At 45.6% G+C, this 20,326-nt stretch overlaps 1 protein-coding gene across 35 annotated transcripts in view; it reads right to left on the bottom strand.

Annotated features, from left to right (window-relative positions):
- LOC123792010 (uncharacterized) overlaps positions 1–20,326 on the bottom strand; it is a 93,284-nt gene that overhangs the window by 6,312 nt on the left and 66,646 nt on the right. For 28 of the 35 annotated variants that reach the window (XR_015725991.1, XM_087865255.1, XM_087865257.1 and 25 more), the window contains 14 exons: positions 17,894–18,114; positions 13,397–13,459; positions 7,944–7,996; positions 7,510–7,534; positions 6,815–6,879; positions 6,305–6,332; positions 5,361–5,437; positions 4,744–4,768; positions 4,015–4,079; positions 3,399–3,423; positions 2,687–2,751; positions 2,071–2,095; positions 1,372–1,436; positions 859–889 (listed from right to left, as the gene is read on the bottom strand). Coding sequence is in view for 34 of the 35 variants with exons in the window: in XM_087865255.1 (XP_087721381.1) it covers positions 859–889; positions 1,372–1,436; positions 2,071–2,095; positions 2,687–2,751; positions 3,399–3,423; positions 4,015–4,079; positions 4,744–4,768; positions 5,361–5,437; positions 6,305–6,332; positions 6,815–6,879; positions 7,510–7,534; positions 7,944–7,996; positions 13,397–13,459; positions 17,894–17,936 (655 nt within the window). In the remaining variant the exon portion in view is untranslated. The remainder of the gene's footprint in view (positions 1–858; positions 890–1,371; positions 1,437–2,070; positions 2,096–2,686; positions 2,752–3,398; positions 3,424–4,014; positions 4,080–4,743; positions 4,769–5,360; positions 5,438–6,304; positions 6,333–6,814; positions 6,880–7,509; positions 7,535–7,943; positions 7,997–13,396; positions 13,460–17,893; positions 18,115–20,326) is intronic. The other 7 variants (XM_087865264.1, XM_087865286.1, XM_087865283.1 and 4 more) reach the window with 7 other exon arrangements.

Raw genomic sequence — 20,326 nt, 5'->3', positions numbered from 1 at the left:
CGGGGAGGGGCGCCTGAGTGGCTCAGTCGGTGAACCATCTGCCTTCAGCTCAAGTCAGGACCGCAGGGTCCTGGGATCAAGTCTCGGATGGGGCTTCCTGCTCAGCAAGGGTCTGCTTTTCTCTCTCCCTCTGCCCCTCTCACCTGTTTGTGCTCTCACTCACTCTCTCTCAAATAAATAAAATCTTTAAAAAAAAAAAAAAGAATGCCTCGAGGAGTATTGCTCTCTATGAATGGGGTTAGAGCATATGGAGGCATTTGGTTCCCAGGCATGAGCTGAACGCCCCTCTGGGCCTCCCGCGGTAATAGGGCTATAATGTGTGCGCTGTGATGAGATTTCTTTATCTCGTCTTGTCTTTTCGTCTCTTTTCTTTCTTTCTTTCTTTCTTTCTTTCTTTCTTTCTTTCTTTCTTTCTTTCTTTCTTTCTTTCTTTCTTTCTTTCCTTTTTTTTGAGAATGTGGACAATGGGAATTGTGCAGTGGCAGTGGGATACACCTCCTGGAGACATATGCAATCTCTCACTCTTTCCATCTCTCCCTCTCCCTCTGTGCATCTCTCTGTGTCTGTGTCTCCCTGTCTCCCACACAATCACACACTCACAATCACACCACATAGAGCCACAAAAGACACCCCAACACCAAGCCTCATGCACACACACCCACACCACACACAGGGAATACAATGGCTTCCTAGGACTGTAGACACATGGACACACTTTTTCACCTGGGAAATCTCCTGTCCACCACACCCCCACAACCCAATCAGGGTGGCTCGCCAGACGGAGGATTGCAAAGATGCCCCACCTGCATTAACATCTAGAGTTTTATCTAAGGAAGAGGCTGATACCAGAATACGTACCGCTCTCGCTGGTGGTGGTTGATGGTGTCACCTGCAGGTACAGAAAAGAGGACACCGTGAGGCTCAGGTCATGCTACACACTGTCTGTCTGCATGAGCTTTATTTCCCTCAATGACTTTAGGAACCCAGATGGAACACAGTGGTTGAGTCCAATGACCCCAAAGTAAGTGAAGTGGATGCCTAAGGAAGTTGTTTTTCCTGGGGAACACGTCTGTCCAGTCCATTCAGGGCGGTGACTACAAAATGCTTCATCCAAGCAGGAGAAAGTGTTACTGAGGGACAGGATCCTACCACAGCGTTTAGAACCATGTTTGGTGTCGCCAATGGTAAATGTCCTCTCGAATCAGCTAATGGTTGGCAGAGACAACCACTCCATGCTCTCTCAAAAAGAAAAATTATATGAGATCTATATGTATAATCCCAAATATACATTGTCTGATTTTCATCTGAATTTGATTGGAAAGAAACCAAGAAAGCAACATCTGTTCCTCGGACAAAGAACTTCTAGCTCACCATGGCGAGAGGTGTGCCTCCGGCGCTGTCTCCTTTGATGGGATCCATGTCTTCCTCCAAGGCATCTAGGACACAGAGTACCCGTCAGCACATTGTTGCTCAAGAATATTCATGGAATGTTGCTGGATATGGACACGAGGCTGGGGTGTATGGAGCCAGCTGGTTTTGAAGCATGGACTGAAGTGCCCCTGCTGGGCCACTCACTGCAGTAAGGCTCTAAAGTGCGCAGTGTGATAACATGGCTTTGGAGAAGGGTGACATCATGCAGTATCTGTCTGACATATCTCCTGGAGAAACACCTTTCTCTCTCTCTCTCCCCCTCTCTGACTCTTTCTCGGTCATCTCTCTCTTTCTCTGTCTTTTTCTCTCTGTCTATGTCTCTCTGTCTTTCTATCTGTCTTTGTCCCTCTTTGTCTCTCTCTCGCACACACACACACTCACAATCACACCACATAGAGCCACAAAAGACACCCCAACACCAAGCCTCACGCACACACACCCACACCACACACAGGGAATACAATGGCTTCCTAGGACTGTAGACACATGGACACACTTTTTCACCTGGGAAATCTCCTGTCCACCACACCCCCACAACCCAATCAGGGCGGCTCGCCAGACGGAGGATTGCAAGGATGCCCCACCTGCATTAACATCTAGAGTTTTGTCTCAAGAAGAGGCTGATTCCAGAATACGTACCGCATTCACCGGATGCTCCTGTTCCCTGCAGGTACAGAAAAGAGGACAGCGTGAGGCTCAGGTCATGCTGCACACTGTCTGTCTGTGTGAGCTTTATTTCCCTCAATGACTTTAGGAACCCAGATGGAACACAGTGGTTGAGTCCAATGACGCCAAAGTAAGTGAACTGGATGCCTTAGGAAGTTGTTTTTCCTGGGGGACATGTCTGTCCAGTCCATTCAGGACGGTGACTACAAAATGCTTCATCCAAGCAGGAGAAAGTGTTACTGAGGGACAGGATCCTACCACAGTGTTTAGAACCACGTTTGGTGTCGCAAATGCTAAATGTCCTCTTGAATCAGCTAACGGTGGGCAGAGACAACCACTCAACGCTCTCCCCACCAGGGAAATTACATATGTAGAATCTCAAAACTATATATAGCTTTTTACATAAAATCTGTATATAAAAATATTTTCATTTCCATATACAAGCAGTTGACATTAGGAAAATGATTTTTGTTTTAGTATTATGTTCAATTCGCCTCACAGAGTATACTGTCTGAATTTCATCTGAATTCGATTGGAAAGAAACCAAGAAAGCAACATCTGTTCCTCGGACAAAGAACTTCTAGCTCACCATGGCGAGAGGTGTGCCTCCGGTGCTGTCTCCTTTGATGGGATCCATGTCTTCCTCCAAGGCATCTAGGACACAGAGTACCCGTCAGCACATTCCTCTTGTTGCTCAAGAATATTCATGGAATGTTGCTGGATATGGACACGAGGCTGGGGTGTATGGAGCCAGCTGGTTTCCAAGCATGGACTGAAGAGCCCCTGCTGGGCCACCCACTGCAGTAAGGCTCTAAAGTGTGCAGTGTGATAACATGGTTTTGGAGAAGGGTGACATCATGCAGTAACTGTCTGACATATCTCCTGGAGAAACACCTTTCTCTCTCTCTCTCCCCCTCTCTGTCTCTCTCTCTTTCTCGGTCATCTCTCTCTTTCTCTGTCTTTGTCTCTCTCTCTATGTCTCTCTGTCTTTCGATCTGTCTTTGGCCCTCCTCTCTCTCTCTCACACACACACACACACTCACAAACACACCACATAGAGCCACAAAAGACACCCCAACACCAAGCCTCACGCACACACACCCACACCACACACAGGGAATACAATGGCTTCCTAGGACTGTAGACACATGGACACACTTTTTCACCTGGGAAATCTCCTGTCCACCACACCCCCACAACCCAATCAGGGCGGCTCGCCAGACTGAGGATTGCAAGGAGGCCCCACCTGCATTAACATCTAGAGTTTTGTCTCAGGAAGAGGCTGATTCCAGAATACGTACCGCATTCACCAGATGCTCCTGTCCCCTGCAGGTACAGAAAAGAGGACACCGTGAGGCTCAGGTCATGCTGCACACTGTCTGTCTGCGTGAGCTTTATTTCCCTCAATGACTTTAGGAACCCAGATGGAACACAGTGGTTGAGTCCAACGACCCCAAAGTAAGTGAACTGGATGCCTTAGGAAGTTGTTTTTCCTGGGGGACATGTCTGTCCAGTCCATTCAGGACGGTGACTACAAAATGCTTCATCCAAGCAGGAGAAAGTGTTACTGAGGGACAGGATCCTACCACAGCGTTTAGAACCACGTTTGGTGTCGCCAATGCTAAATGTCCTCTCGAATCAGCTAACGGTGGGCAGAGACAACCACTCAACGCTCTCCCCACCAGGGAAATTACGTATGTAGAATCTCAAAAGTATATATAGCTTTTTACATAAAATCTGTATATAAAAATATTTTCATTTCCATATACAAGCAGTTGACATTAGGAAAATGATTTTTGTTTTAGTATTATGTTCAATTCGCCTCACAGAGTATACTGTCTGAATTTCATCTGAATTTGATTGGAAAGAAACCAAGAAAGCAACATCTGTTCCTCGGACAAAGAACTTCTAGCTCACCATGGCGAGAGGTGTGCCTCCGGTGCTGTCTCCTTTGATGGGATCCATGTCTTCCTCCAAGGCATCTAGGACACAGAGTACCCGTCAGCACATTCCTCTTGTTGCTCAAGAATATTCATGAAATGTTGCTTGATATGGACACGAGGCTGGGGTGTATGGAGCCAGCTGGTTTCCAAGCATGGACTGAAGAGCCCCTGCTGGGCCACCCACTGCAGTAAGGCTCTAAAGTGCGCAGTGTGATAACATGGCTTTGGAGAAGGGTGACATCATGCAGTATCTGTCTGACATATCTCCTGGAGAAACACCTTTCTCTCTCTCTCTCCCCCTCTCTGTCTCTCTCTCTTTCTCGGTCATCTCTCTCTTTCTCTGTCTTTGTCTCTCTCTCTATGTCTCTCTGTCTTTCTATCTGTCTTTGGCCCTCTCTCTCTCTCTCTCACACACACACACACACACACACACACACACACTCACAATCACACCACATAGAGCCACAAAAGACACCCCAACACCAAGCCTCACGCACACACACCCACACCACACACAGGCAATACAATGGCTTCCTAGGACTGTAGACACATGGACACACTTTTTCACCTGGGAAATCTCCTGTCCACCACACCCCCACAACCCAATCAGGGCGGCTCGCCAGACGGAGGATTGCAAGGATGCCCCACCTGCATTAACATCTAGAGTTTTGTCTCAAGAAGAGGCTGATTCCAGAATACGTACCGCATTCACCGGATGCTCCTGTCCCCTGCAGGTACAGAAAAGAGGACGCCGTGAGGCTCAGGTCATGCTGCACATTGTCTGTCTGCGTGAGCTTTATTTCCCTCAATGACTTTAGGAGCCCAGATGGAACACAGTGGTTGAGTCCAACAACCCCAAAGTAAGTGAACTGGATACCTTAGGAAGTTGTTTTTCCTGGGGGACATGTCTGTCCAGTCCATTCAGGACGGTGACTACAAAATGCTTCATCCAAGCAGGAGAAAGTGTTACTGAGGGACAGGATCCTACCACAGCGTTTAGAACCATGTTTGGTGTCGCCAATGCTAAATGTCCTCTCGAATCAGCTAACGGTTGGCAGAGACAACCACTCAACGCTCTCCCCACCAGGGAAATTACATATGTAGAATCTCAAAACTATATATAGCTTTTTAGATAAAATCGGTATATAAAAATAATTTCATTTCCATATACAAGCAGTTGACATTAGGAAAATGATTTTTGTTTTAGTATTATGTTCAATTTGCCAACACAGAGTATACTATCTGAATTTCATCCGAATTTGATTGGAAAGAAACCCAGAAAGCAACATTTGTTCCTCGGGGATAGACAGGCAAGCTCACCTTGGCAAGAGGCAGGCCCTCCTCCTCTGTGATCCTCTGATAAAGCCAGGACCAAACAGCGCCATCATCAGTCACATCTAGAAGGACACAGAGTACCTGTCAGCGTATTAGTGGTGCTGCTCAAGAAAGATGCGGGGAGGGGCGCCTGAGTGGCTCAGTCGGTGAACCATCTGCCTTCAGCTCAAGTCAGGACCGCAGGGTCCTGGGATCCAGTCCCGGATGGGGCTTCCTGCTCAGCAAGGGTCTGCCCCTCTCACCTGTTTGTGCTCTCACTCACTCTCTCTCAAATAAATAAAATCTTTAAAAAAAAAAAAAAGAATATCTCGAGGAGTATTGCTCTCTATGAATGGGGTAAGAGCATATGGAGGCATTTGGTTCCCAGGCATGAGCTGAACGCCCCGCTGGGCCTCCCGCGGTAATAGGGCTATAATGTGTGCGCTGTGATGAGATTTCTTTATCTCGCCTTGTCTTTTCTTCTCTTTTCTTTTCTTTTTTTCTTTCTTTCTTTCTTTTTTTTTTTTTTTTTTTTGAGAATGTGGACAATGGGAATTGTGCAGTGGCAGTGGGATACACCTCCTGGAGACATATGCAATCTCTCTCTCACTCTTTCCATCTCTCCCTCTCCCTCTGTGCATCTCTCTGTCTGTGTCTGTGTCTCCCTGTCTCCCACACAATCACACACTCACAATCACACCACATAGAGCCACAAAACACACCCCAACCCCAAGCCTCATGCACACACACCCACACCACACACAGGGAATACAATGGCTTCCTAGGACTGTAGACACATGGACACACTTTTTCACCTGGGAAATCTCCTGTCCACCACACCCCCACAACCCAATCAGGGCGGCTCGCCAGACGGTGGATTGCAAAGATGCCCCACCTACATTAACATCTAGAGTTTTATCTCAGGAAGACGCTGATTCCAGAATACGTACCGCTCTCGCTGGTGGTTGAAGGTGTCACCTGCAGGGACAGAAAAGAAGACACCATGAGGCTCAGGTCATGCTACACACTGTCTGTCTGCATGAGCTTTATTTCCCTCAATGACTTTAGGAACCCAGATGGAACACAGTGATTGAGTCCAATGACCCCAAAGTAAGTGAACTGGATGCCTTAGGAAGTTGTTTTTCCTGGGGGACATGTCTGTCCAGTCCATTCAGGACGGTGACTACAAAATGCTTCATCCAAGCAGGAGAAAGTGTTACTGAGGGACAGGATCCTACCACAGCGTTTAGAACCATGTTTGGTGTCGCCAATGGTAAATGTCCTCTCGAATCAGCTAACGGTTGGCAGAGACAACCACTCCATGCTCTCCCAAAAAGAAAAATTATATGAGATCTATATGTATAATCCCAAATATACATTGTCTGATTTTCATCTGAATTTGATTGGAAAGAAACCAAGAAAGCAACATCCGTTCCTCGGACAAAGAACTTCTAGCTCACCATGGCGAGAGGTGTGCCTCCGGCGCTGTCTCCTTTGATGGGATCCATGTCTTCCTCCAAGGCATCTAGGACACAGAGTACCCGTCAGCACATTGTTGCTCAAGAATATTCATGGAATGTTGCTGGATATGGACACGAGGCTGGGGTGTATGGAGCCAGCTGGTTTTGAAGCATGGACTGAAGTGCCCCTGCTGGGCCACCCACTGCAGTAAGGCTCTAAAGTGCGCAGTGTGATAACATGGCTTTGGAGAAGGGTGACATCATGCAGTATCTGTCTGACATATCTCCTGGAGAAACACCTTTCTCTCTCTCTCTCTCTCTCTGTCTCTCTCTCTACGTTTCTGTCTTCTCTCTCTCTGTCTCTGTCTTTGTCTCTCTTTCTCTTGCTCTCTCTCTCTCTCTCTCACACACACACACACACACTCACAATCACACTACACAAGACACCTAACCCCCAAGCCTCATGCACACACACCCACACCACCCAGGGGGAATGCATTGGTTTTCTAGGACTGGAGACACATGCACATAGTTTCTCACCTGGAGTCTGCTTTTCCCCACACTCCCAAGCCTCAGTCTTACCAGGAACCTGGAATCAGATGGCTCTCCAGACTGAGGACAGTGAGGACATCCCCCTAACCTGCCTTACCATCTAGAGTTTTTCCTCAGCAAGGGACTGATTCCAGAATACGTACCACCTCCACATGGTTCTGGGGCCACCTGCATTTACAGAAAAGAACACACCCTGAGAGTCAGGTCATATGCATACTGTGTCATCACGGGTTCTCTTGGTGACTATTGAAAACCAAATGAGAAACAGCAGGAAAGACAAAGGCCCGGAAAGGAAGCACAGTGTGCACCCATGGAAAAGGCATGAGCTTTTCCTGGGGGATGGATCTTTCAAATTCTCTGAAGCACAATTACAAAACTCTTAATTCAGGGAGCAAAAACCGCTTCTGAGTAAAAGTCCCCTACCACACAGTTTACAACCTCCCCTCCCAACACCCCAAGAAAATGGTACCTCACGTCTAAAAACTACACTGTCATGTTGTCATAGCTGAACTCACTTCAAAAAGACGAAACTCAAGTAAGAAACATTTCTTTCTTAGGCAAAGACAGCCAAGCTTACCCTCGATGTGTTGGGCCATGGTGCTTTCTTGCCAAGGTCCTCCTTGGTAGACTCTGAAAGGACACAGAGTAAGTGTCAGTCCATTGTTGGTCCTACTCGGGAATTACTCTGTGATCACTGTTGATATGGACACGGGACAAGACTGTATGGGAGTGACTGGTTAAGAAGCATGGGCTGAGCTGCTCCTGGGCCATTCTCCTTGGTGGGTGAGGAAAAGCAAACAAGAGGATGAGAAAACGAAGGAGAAACAGACCTTTGACTTTCTAGCTTAAGGCAACCTGGTCGATGTGAGTCAGTTAGTCTACAAAGAGGTCGCCTGGTTGCACACTGTGGTGTCGTGAGGGAGCCCCACCCCTCCCTCTGCCCGTAGCGAAGTCTCTCTATTTGTTCTGCCAGGACGAAGCTCCTCCAACTGGCCATCCGAATGGGAGACAGACTAGAGGACACAGAGTACCTTCCCGCCATGGTGCTCTATCTCATGAATGACTCAGAGAGCTCTGCTTGACTTGAACGACAGAACAGTGGAGATGGATGTGGTTGGTTAAACAGCATGCAGTTGCCAATGACAAGATTTGATTCCTTCTGATGGTTGAGTAATTTACAGTGTATCTATATTACAAACTGAGGGCTGCTGAAGGGGTGTTGGTGAGGGATGTGGTTGGTTTAACAGCATGCACTTGCCAATGACAAGATTTGAGTCCTTCAACAGTTGAGTAATATTCCCATATATCTAGAGAACACACTGAGGCTGCTGAAGTGGGGGGATGGGGTAATTGGGTGATGGGCCTTAAGGAGGGCACTTGATGGAATGACAATTGGCTGTTACCGCAACAGATGAACCACTAAGTTCTACCCCTGAAACTACTAATACAGTATATGTTACCTAATTTGAATTTACATTAAAAAAGAAAAGCCTGCAGTTGGCTATTGGTGAGCCCCCTTCTTCATGGAAGGAGATGCAGAGAACAGAAGCAGCAAAGAAGGGAGAAACAGAGTCCTGGCTTTGCCATTGAAGGCAAAGGTACACCTGAAATGAACAGAATATGGTGTGTCAACTCAACTACTTCCATTCAAAAATAATGATGAAAAATAAAGACACCCTAAAGACAGAAGATAGTCCAAAAATTTAAAAATATGAAATAAATAAAAATAACATCATTAATCTTATGGTATTTTTCTGTCCAGTGTGTGTCTCATGTATGTGTTCACTGAGTCGGGTGGCTCTCCGTGCTAGCAGTAGTCATCCACTAATGGGATGGTCCTTTACAGTGGGAAGCCTGGGTTCCTCCTGACGTCCTCTACCCCATCTCTGTAAGAGAGGTGCAGGAAAAAGAGTGGACCCTGGGTTAGTAACCAAATGTTACTTGGAGTTCTTATTTGTCCTTGTTGCTTGGGTGTGTCATTGCCAGCACTGGAGGCTTTCTGGGGCTCAGGGGGATCATGCAATCAAAGAGCATTAAACTATCTCTTGATTCCCGTTGGGGCCAGCCGCTGAGAAGTGACCCAACACTGAGAGAGATTTACCAGGTTTTTCAATGTTGTGCCTCCCAGTCTCAAAATCTGTGAGCTGGACAGACAGTTTGGACCTTCTGTGTGCTTTTCACACTAAGGGCTATGCCCAAGTCTGCCCTCCATGTGACCACTGAGGCCACCTCATAATGGTAGACAGTACTTGGGATCTCTGTAGACTCATGCAGTTCAGATATATACACAGGCCTTGGAAAGATCCTGCATGGTTTCTGTTGAACCCATGGCTCAGAGCTATGCTTGTCAGTGTGGGAAGTGCAGTTCAGTATCTCAGAGTAGCAGCATGGGCCCAGCCATCTGGGTGCACATTTTGGCATTTCTACTTAAGAGCTTGTGTGCTTGGGCACATTCAGCTCTGTGCTTCAGTTTCTCCATCTGACGAGTGCCCTTAGCAAGCAAAGTACACTGCATTGGTGGTGAGGGTTGAATGGTTAGTGTAAGTAAAGCATGCCATGGAAATGCTCAGGAAGGTTCCTTGGAGGTGAAATGTCTCGTCTGAGATGCCATAACTCCACAAAACTCAGAGCTGCAGTCAAACTCTGCTGTCCAAGCTCCCAGGCCAGTGCTTTCCCCACGACACACACCTGCTTTGCCTAAAAAGGACTCCTTTATGTTAAGCCAGACCCGGTGCTTAAGGAGTCACATAAAGGTCTCAGAAATGCTTTTGCTGACTGCCTGAGGACACACTAAGTGGCCATTTCCCAAAATAATGTGCATGATGCTCCCAGAATGAATTAGTTGCCTGACCTGACAGCTATCTGGTCCAACACGACGAACACCAGTTGACTGGTGGGAGAGAGCTTATGTACCTAACATACTCATGTTCTACAACGTGTGAAACTCTATCATCTTGTGTGATTTCCTCCTCCTACACGTGAGCACCTCAAGCTAAGACCTGTTGCCCAGTCATGCGAAAGACCAGAGCTTCGCCTTTGCACAACGCACTGGATGCAGACTCAGGGGACCTGACCTGTGCATTACCTCACAACCACATGAATAGAGGCTCGTGCTTTTCTAAAACTGGAGCTCTATGTGCACAAGGATGCAATTGCCTACATACAGAAATTCATATGTCTCCATCTCAAAACGTTACCTTTTCTTTTTTCTATGTTACTAACTCCCTATGTACATGCGTATCTATCCATCTCTGTCAATGGGTTTCTTGGTCTGTCATTGTGTGTGAAAGGCTGGATACTCAATGGATATATGTAAAAACACATATATTCTCTATTTTCACTAGTCCATACCTCTGGGAGGGTAACACATTGAGTGAAAGCATATGGCTGATATTTTGTAAACCTCTAACTTAGGATAACAGCCAATGTAAAAGGTGGAACGTCAAAGAAAACATGTGTTTTGCTACGTAAGCTGACATCTAGACACAGGCTTCTTGGCTGTTTTTGGAGACCTGGTTATATGAATGGAAGCAGCGTGTGCCCAAATATCTTGAAGTCAAGACACATTTCAGGAGAAGGGCGATTGAGGGCACATGAAGACAAAAGTAGAGGGCTCCACATGCAAGGATCATGGCAATCACTGTCCACCCTATGAACAAGAAAAAGCCTGAAGACACTGAAAAATCAACCACTCTCGCATCCATGGAGAGAGGAGGACACAGGACAAACCATGGCCCTGAGGAGACAGGAAAGGGAACACAGGGAATCCAGGTTTCCTGGAGCACAGACTCTCTAGCAGAATATACTGTTTCTCCAGCTCACTGGAACATTCAGCAAGAGACCACATGCTGGGCCATAAAACACACACCAACACATCTCAAAGAGTAGAAGCAATACAACAGCAGCTCTCAGACCTCTATGAAATTAAACTAGAGCTCAACCACAGCAAGAAATCTTGGGAAATCCCCAAATAGCTGGAAATTTTTAAAAAATGGTCAAAGAGGAAGTTTCAAGAGAAGCTTGAAAAGATTTTGAACTAAACGAAATGAAAACATACGTTGACAAAAATGTATGCAAAGGCAGTGCCTGGGAGAATTTATACTACTGAATGTCATTGTGTTGGAAAGTAAGAAAGATTCAAAGTGAATAGGCTTTCTCCTTAGAAAACAAGGCAAAAAAGAGTCATGTCATATAAAGCAAGTAAGAGAAAAAAAATCGTATAATTGCAGATACCAATGAAATGGAACACAAAAAACTCTCAGATAAAAAGCACCAAACCAAGACAAAAGCTGGTTCTTTGTAAATATCAGTAAAATGGATAAAGCTCTAGCCTGACTAACCATGAAGAAAGAGGGAAGACACACATTAACATCAGATGAAAGAGGAGACGTCACGTTGAAAGGATTCTAAAGGAATACATGGAAAAATTCTAGGATTCCTGAAAGGAAAGAGGCCAATTCCTTCAAAGTCACAAAACTACCAAAACCCACTGAAAGGAAATAGATGATCTGAACAGGCATGTATCAAAGACATTTGACGGATAGTTAATACATTTCCCAGAAAGGAAGAGCCAGCCCCAGATGGTTTGACTGATGAATCCTATCAAATCTTACAAAGCAAAACACAGTCTTGCTGTGTCATCCAGCCATCTCACTCCTAGGTATTTACCTGGTTGAGTTGAAAAATGTGTCCACATGAAAACTGGCCCAGGAGTGCTTCTATCGGCTTGATTTATGAACACCAAATCTAGAGACGACTAAGCTGTCCTACACTAGGTGAACGGAGAAACAACCGGCAATACACCCTTACAATGCAATACGATTCGGTAATAAACATAGCTGAGCTACCGGAGCACATAGCTGGCTCACTTAGTTAAGCATCCAACTCTTGATTTTGGCTCAGGTCATGATCTCAGGGGCATGATATCCAGCCCCACGTCAGACGGGTTCCCTGCTGAGCGTGGAGGCTGCTGAAGATTCTCTCTCCCTCTTCCTCCGCCCCTCCCCACACACTTTCACTCTCTCTCTCTCAAACAATAATAAAAAGAAGATTAAAAAAATAATTGAGCAATCAAGTCACAAAAAGACATCGACGAATGTGAACTGTATAGATAAAAGTGAAAGAAGTCAGTCTGGAAAAGCAACATGCTTTACGGTTCCAACTAGATGACATTCTGGAGAAAGGAAAGCTATAGAGATGACAAAAGGTCAACGGTTGTTAAGATTTCTAGAAAAAGGGCAAAGGCATGAATAGGTTAAACACAGGATTTTCAAGGCAGTGAAGTTACTCTGTACATGGTGGATACACGACTTTACGCATTTGTCGAAACCCATACTCCTGCACAACACAGAGCAGACCTTCCTAGCGATGCTGGCCTTCAATGAGCGTTAATATCGCTACACTGGTTTGTGATTCGTGACATGTGTTCCACACTGATGAAGCTTTTAAGGATTGTGGAAATTGTGCGCCAAGGGATAAGGGTGATAGGGAAACTTTTTATATTATCTGCTCAATTATTATCTTAATCTAAACCTATTCGAAGTAATAACATCTATTCATTAAAAATAATAAAAGATCTATTTTTCCTAATATTTAATAACAGACTAATGTCCATTCGTTAGCTTCACTATACCTACCATGAAATGTGAACAGACTTGAGTTGCAAATGCCATTTGACTTCTGTGGTTATAAACTGATGAGTGACCAGCTAAATTAAAATTTTCACACGTGAAACAAAAATAATATGGCTTGGCATTTTTGTCTTAAGTATGGGACACTGAAAACTAGTGTAATGATTCTTCTTCTTCTTTTTTCTTTTAGAGACAAAGAGAGAGTGTGAGCAGAGGAGGGGCATAGGGAAAGGGAGAGAGAATCTGAAGCAGGCTCCATACCCAGCATGGAGCCCAACATGGGGCTCAATCTCATGACCCTGACATCATGACCTGGGCCAAAATCAAGAGTTGGACACCACCCAGGTGCCCCTAGAATAAATATTCTTGAATCAACTTAATGAATGAATTTCCACGGTACCTTCGACAGGGTCAGATGTGGGGTGAACCTTCGGCTTTATTCTCCTGGCCAGCTTCCAGAGACCTAGAGAAAATATGGATGTTTTCTTCACTTTTGTTTTTTGTTTTCTCAAGACCGTGGGAAATGCATGACAACAGAAAGAGCTGTTGACATCTTGCTATCAGAAGACCATAGGAAAAGGAGTGATAAATTCATCAGAGTTCAAACTTTTGATCCCATGGTTCATCATTTGCCTAGCAAAGCCACCTGAGTCAGAGAGGGCTTTAGGAAGGTCTTAGGGTTCATATAGCCTTCAAATACCCCACAGAGAATGTAAACTGATGCAGTCACTATGAAAACACAATATGGGACTTCATCAAAAAATTCACAAAAGAACTACCATTACACCCAGCAATCCCACTCTTGGATAAGAAATCCATTTGAATTCAAGTCTAGATTTCAGAGAAATATCTGCCCATATTCGGCAGCACTATTTACCAAAGCCAAGCTATAGAGACAACTTAATGTTGAGTGGGGGAGCCGGGACAGGAATGGAGTTGGTTCCTTGGGGAGAGAGGTCCCGGAACACCTGACACCTGCCCAGACACCTGAGATCAAGCCCTGCAGCCCTGAACCAGGGCTCCCTCGTCTCTTTCTCATATCCTCCAGCCCCGAGTTGTCTGTGGGAGACAGTGGATGCCCTGGGGGAGGTGCCTGAGCCAACAGCAAAGTCCAAATCCTAGCTCACCTTCACACATCTACGTTTCAACCCCTGACCCAGAACACAGTGCAGATGCCCCTTGACAAGCCCCTCTGAAGGGCCAGGGGAAGCCCAACTGTGGCCATCCTCCCACAGCATTCACCCTACTAGCTCTCTGACGTGGAGCCTTCCCCGGGACCAGTTGAGCACCCTCAGGGACCAGTGGTCTGCGGGGCTCCCAAGCTGATTCAGAACCCAGGACTTTCCAAACTAATTGTCACATGACAGCTCTACCAAGAATTAGCTTCCCTTCAACTGATCAACCCTGGCTGAGCAGTTCCTGTGAATTAACTGGAAAAATGGCCACCTGGGCTAGTGCTTTGCTGGTTTAATAAATTAAGCCTATGACCTCTAGTATCTCACTGGTATTGATCTAAGTAAGTCTCCAAACTGCCTGGGCTAAGGCCTGGCTAAGAGTGAACCGGGACTGCACTGGCTCTGAATGGGCACCTTCCCTGTTCCTTCCTTCCTCCCCCAGATCCAGTCTTTATAGACTCCTCATCCTTCTCTAAACCCTGCAGTGGCAGGGGACCAAGCCCCACCTCCTTTGAGAGGGACCCCTCAGGGGCGCCTGTGTGGCTCAGTGGGTCACGTGTCTGACCTGGCTCAGGTCATGATCTCAGGGTCCTGGGATCGAGCCGGGACTCTGTTTCTGCACTCTGCTTGGTGCCTGCTTGTCCCTCTTCTCCTCCCCCCGCCCCCACATCCCCCTTACTCACTGCTTCTGCTCTCTCATTCTCTCTCAAATAAAATCTTTTTTTAAAAAATCAGGGAATATACAAAGGACACATAGAGAGGGACCCTTCCATACCCACACCCTGGAGAAGCTCCCCCATCACGACTCTCCGTAAGGATCACCCAGACCTGCTTTTGCATTTAAATCTATCATCTGCTGTATACTATTTTGCACGTGATAATAAGCAACCTTTTATTGAGAGACTTAGATTCAGATCTAAGCACGACTTTCTGTTGCATTTCATCTCACATCCTTTGTGAGGAAGCTCATCAATTGTTGACGATTTGTCAATAATGAAGTTCTATCATTGAAAACGAACCACCATTATTCATTTGATGCTGTTTGACTTCTAGTCTTGCTTTGCAAGGCTATGTGTATATAGTCATGAAGCATGGCCTCTCTCCATGCTTGCACTTACTAGCCAACAATGGGAGAGCTCCGGAAGGAGCAAAGGCCCCCACTGGAGCATGGACACTCCCTGGCCCAGCTGGACAAGCGTGTCCAAACAAGGATGATGGACAGCAGGCTGTTACGAGTGTTTGAGTTCTTGTTGGTCACTGTCCCTAAAGTGTGTAGTTCATGGCATTCAAGCATTTTTTTAGGGCTCATGGGGAGAATGTTATCAAATCTACAACACTATGTCCCCGATTCTTTTCTCTCTGTTTTTAAAATAGGCTCCATGCCCAACATGGGGACTGAACTCACGACCCTGAGATCAAGAGTCAAATGCTCCACTGGCGGAGCCAGCCAGGCACCACCCAGCATGCTCCCTATTCTTATTCTATTTGTGCCATGCCCTGAAGAGTGACCATGCCATGACACTGATTGGCCAGGCACTGACCAGCTCTGGACAGAAGGTTAATCATGAACTGGTCCTTTGAGTCTTATTTTTCCTTGTCCCAGCAGTGTCCCTAAGGTCACAGGATGTCGGCATGACTAGGGCTTACTCATACTGACAATGCCATCAAACACCATGAAAGGGTCTCCTCCATTCTGACCAGACTGAGGTCAGGTGCTGAGGAGTAGCCCAGTGTTCAAACAGAGTTTGACTGGCTTGTCCTAAACGGTGCCTCCAAACCCTCAGAATCTTTGAACTGAACACAATCATGGCTTCAAATGAACCAGGCTTTCTACGTCCTTTTCAGATGAATGACTATGGCAAGATCTGGACATCTATGGCTCAAGAGCTTCCCTGGGCTATGTGACCACCGAGGTGACCTCATAATGACAAACAGTGTTTGGGATTCCCCTTGGCTCAGGGAATTCCTGACATCCATGCAGATGCTAAAGCTTCTTTGCACAGTAACTACTGATCCCATGGCTGAGTCATAAGTGCAGTTCGGTTCAGTAGTTAGAGCACGAGCACTGGACTGCAGGCCTGGGTTCACCTCCTGGCTCCTTTACTTAGAGGAGTTCATGAACCTGGTCACATTCATCTCTGTGCCTCCGTTCCTCCACCTGAGGAACAGGGAGAGGAAACAAATCATCACATAAGTGTGTGATGAGCATTGAAAGAATGAACACCTGTCACGTGGTCAGAAAGGTGAATTAGAGGGTCTAGATTTTGCCCGAGATCTCACAATTTCACAAGTTCCAGAGCTGGATTCAAATCTGGGAGTCTGAGTTCCCAGACCATTGCTCTGTGACACACAGCTGCTTTGCCTAAATACAAGCATTTTACCCCAACATGATTTCCTCTGGACAGAATCAGAGGCAAACAACAGCAACAACAACAAAAAGCAAACGAGCAAACCTATTGCTGTCTCCCTGAATCCACTCTCTTGGGCCCTTGTCCACAAATATCCATGACTGTTCTCTAGAATGTTCCAGTTGCCTGTCTTAAGGTCAGCAGATCAAATGAGATGAATCCCAGTGTAAAGGAAGGGAGGGTCACTGTTACAAAGTCTTGTGTTTTCAAACATGTGAAACAATGCCATCTTGCATTATTTATTCCTCGCACAAACAGAAGTGCCTCCAAACAAACTAGGAGTTCCTGAGACCCTTGTCAACTCACAGAAAAAAAAAACATAGCTTAGCTTTTGGGAAGAGATCTGGATGAAAGTTCAGGAGAACTAAGAAACACATTACATCAAAACCACTTTAATATAGACACGTTCTGTTTTCAAGCTACAATCCTATGTGCAAACGTATGCAATCATCTCTATATACATATATACTTATATATATAATCTGTGTGTCTCTGCTCTTGTGTCTACATCACCTATTTTTCTTTGTGCATCACTAATAATCTGTGTACTTGGTTATCGATCACTCATTAACTCGATCCATTAACCAGTTACCCATCTTTCACCATACATTAAAGGCCGGCTATTCATTGCGGCACCGAGAAAAAAAGGTCATGCTATTGTCACCATACTTACGTCTGGGGTGCTGAATGGGACGGGTGGTAGCATACCATTGAAATCTCTAGAAAATGTCATTTTGGATAACACCCAAAGTTCTTAGAAATGGAAATGTGTGTTTGGGGGTCATAAATTGAAATGTAGACTCTCATATTCTGAGGATCTCTTTGGGGCAACTATTGATAGGAACGAACCCACATGTCCCCAAAATCCTGAAATCCATACCCCTTTGGGGATGAACGGTACAGGGCAGACATTGTAAGACACTGAGAAAATAATGATAAATGTCCTCCGTATCAACCTTTCTGGGTTCACTCTAAATTTCAGAAATGCATAATGTGAATATAGAATTTAGGATGCTTAAAAAAACTTAAACGAACATAGACACTGCCGTATTTTCCCCCTTGAGAACCTAGGGGTGACAAGTGAGGGGTGCAGGATATCATAGGAAGTAGTCCATTGTTCTCCAAGGAGGACAAAAACCAAGGCTGCTAGCTCAGTAGAACCACCAACAGTAGAAATCAAGGGATAAAACAAAACTATAAAACATATGTAGATGAAATTGGGAGAGAGGAAATTTTCAACGATGAGAAAAATAGTTTGAGAAAGAGTGAACTGAGTCATAGCAAACAGCATTCAGAAGATCATTAGGAACATACCATCACAGCAGGAACCACAGCAGGAACCACAGCAATTTCCCATTCTGAGTTGGAGCAGCAGAGCAAACACCAATCCCTAGGAATAGGTCAGCTCAAAGAGTCCCAGCTGGAAAGGACAGCAGAGGTGAGGCTCAAGTCACCATGGCAACGGTGTCATCATAGACCTTTCAGAGTCAATGCAGCTGCACAGCGGCCAACTTCTGGTGTCGACAGGGGCCTGTCTTCACAGACAAGGGGGGCATGGGAGAGTAAACGCTTTGTTTCGAAAGTTGAACCCCAGTCTCACACTTTCTCACTCTTTTTTTTTTTGAAAATAAAAGACATGAGGGGGGATGACCTGCCACCCCCCCCCAATAGAGTCACTAGCCAAACTTCAGGGTGAAGAGGGAAAAGAAAAACAGATTGAGAATAAATAGAGGTCCCACTCTTGATTTAAAACACCATCCCCACCCATTCTATCCTCCAGAGTCACCAGACATTTCTAGAATATACTTTAAAATGGGTCCCAGGTGAAATGAAGAGCAGTGTTCACAGAAATTCCATTCTTCAAATCATATTTCTCTAAGCATATACTAACGAAATTATGTCATTCTCTCACCTTCTATGCATACTACCTGATTTTTCTCTGTGTATAGCTGAGAGGACGTACTTAGTTACCTCTCAACCTTTGTGAATCTCTTGGCCAGTATGTGTATGTGAAGCAGACTCTTCCCTGAATAATGAGGGGGGAAATATCACTGTATTTTCACCACTGCATTTCTGTAATAGTGAGCGGGTTGAGGGCAATACATACAACTAGTACTTTTCTAAATGAAGTACTTTAAATACTCCCCAAAATGCAGGGTTCAGTGTGTGTTCTGGCTCATGGATGGGCACTCAATAGACACAGGATTTTGATCTGTTCATGAAAAGTAGCAATGGAAATGGAAGGAACTAGCTCCAAATATACATAAAGAAGGAAACCTTTTAGAACAAAACCAAGTGCCATGGACTTAACCAAGCAACAATACATGCTAAAAAAAAAAAATGTATGTAGTCGGGGAACCTGGTGAATCCTTGGACTCTGAATTTTGGCTCAGGTCATGATCTCAGATTCGTGAGATCAAGCCCCAGAAAATAATGGCATAAAACAACCCCTTTACTTTGGTAAGGTACTACTTTGGTAAACCTGGTCACAAGGTTAGGAATTCATCCAGGACACAATGCTGACGTTAGAAAATGAAAGGTTTCACATATCCACACCCAGGATGATCCCCACTAGGTAGAACTTGGGGTCCATGAAAAGAGCAGCCCTAGGCCCAGTGCCAATAAATAAATGAGGGCTTTCTATTTCTCAAATCCACAATCCAGAATCCAAGTTTTGCAGGCAGTTGGAACTTCCTGTGTTAGTGAACAGATTCTTTGCAAATGCCCACATCTATTCTTTGCATGTTCCCCAGATCTACTTCCCAGTAGGGTGGCCAGAGGGCAACCAAGGGGAGTCTATGATGCCAGTTGTGTAGCTGAACCTCTCAGTACCTCTTTCGGATTCTATCTGAACTGAATGCCCACTTTGGACACTCCTTAGGGTAGCCGAAATCATGAGGTTGTCATTGGGTGTATCTACATCTGAGGTCATACCCATTGGAGAGAAAAAAGAAATTCAGCCACTGGTCAGAATGCAGAGCCTGGACATAGAAGAGGCCCACATATTCCTTTTGCATTTCAGTGGCTTCTCTCTGCTCTTTCCACAGTCAATAAACCTTCCCACAGAAATCTGTCCTGAACATCGAACTCAGGACTCAATTAATGATGCCTATAAGAGAGACCTTGTCTCACAATCATTAAGCAGTGAATCAGTAAAAATGTTGTAAGGAGGGAAATAAGCAAGACCAGACATAGGGGGCAGTATGATTTTTGAAGCCTTTGCTTTTTTTTTTGGACTCTGGGGTAGCCACATCCTTTTCCATATCAAAAGGTTAAGACACACATTAGTAGTATCATTTTTCCCCCACAAAGCCAAGAAAAAGGACGAGACTGTGCTACATGTCTTGCGAGGGAAATCAAGAGTCGAGGCAGGTGCTTTCCATAGGAAATAGATTCCACCTGAGGTTTGGCATGGCAGGGAGACCTTCCACAAGGGCACCAGTCAAGAGCCCAAAGGACGCGGGGAAGCAACGGGAAAGGAAGAGTGTATGAGGTGATCGCTCCTCCAAAGAATAGATGTCTCACAAGAAACCAATCTGTCCTGATAATGGACTCTGTCGGGTGGCTCACTTGTGTCCAGAGCAGGACTCAACCGTCAGTCTTTATCAGAGACCTACCAGGTCACTCTACTCTGCACTTGGGACTGAGGGGCACAGGCCCATAAAATGCCCAGTCAGATAATTCCCACCTTTCGTGGGGAACCAACTGTGATATCACAATCTCTGAGTCCTTAGTGAGGAAGGGGGC

Source organism: Ursus americanus, chromosome 10 (assembly GCF_024610735.1).
Source record: "Ursus americanus isolate L20-20 chromosome 10, mUrsAme1.1.p, whole genome shotgun sequence".
Classification (NCBI taxonomy): Eukaryota; Metazoa; Chordata; class Mammalia; order Carnivora; family Ursidae; genus Ursus; species Ursus americanus.
Note: the sequence above shows the minus strand (reverse complement) of the source record. Positions and strands in the feature narration are given on the sequence as shown.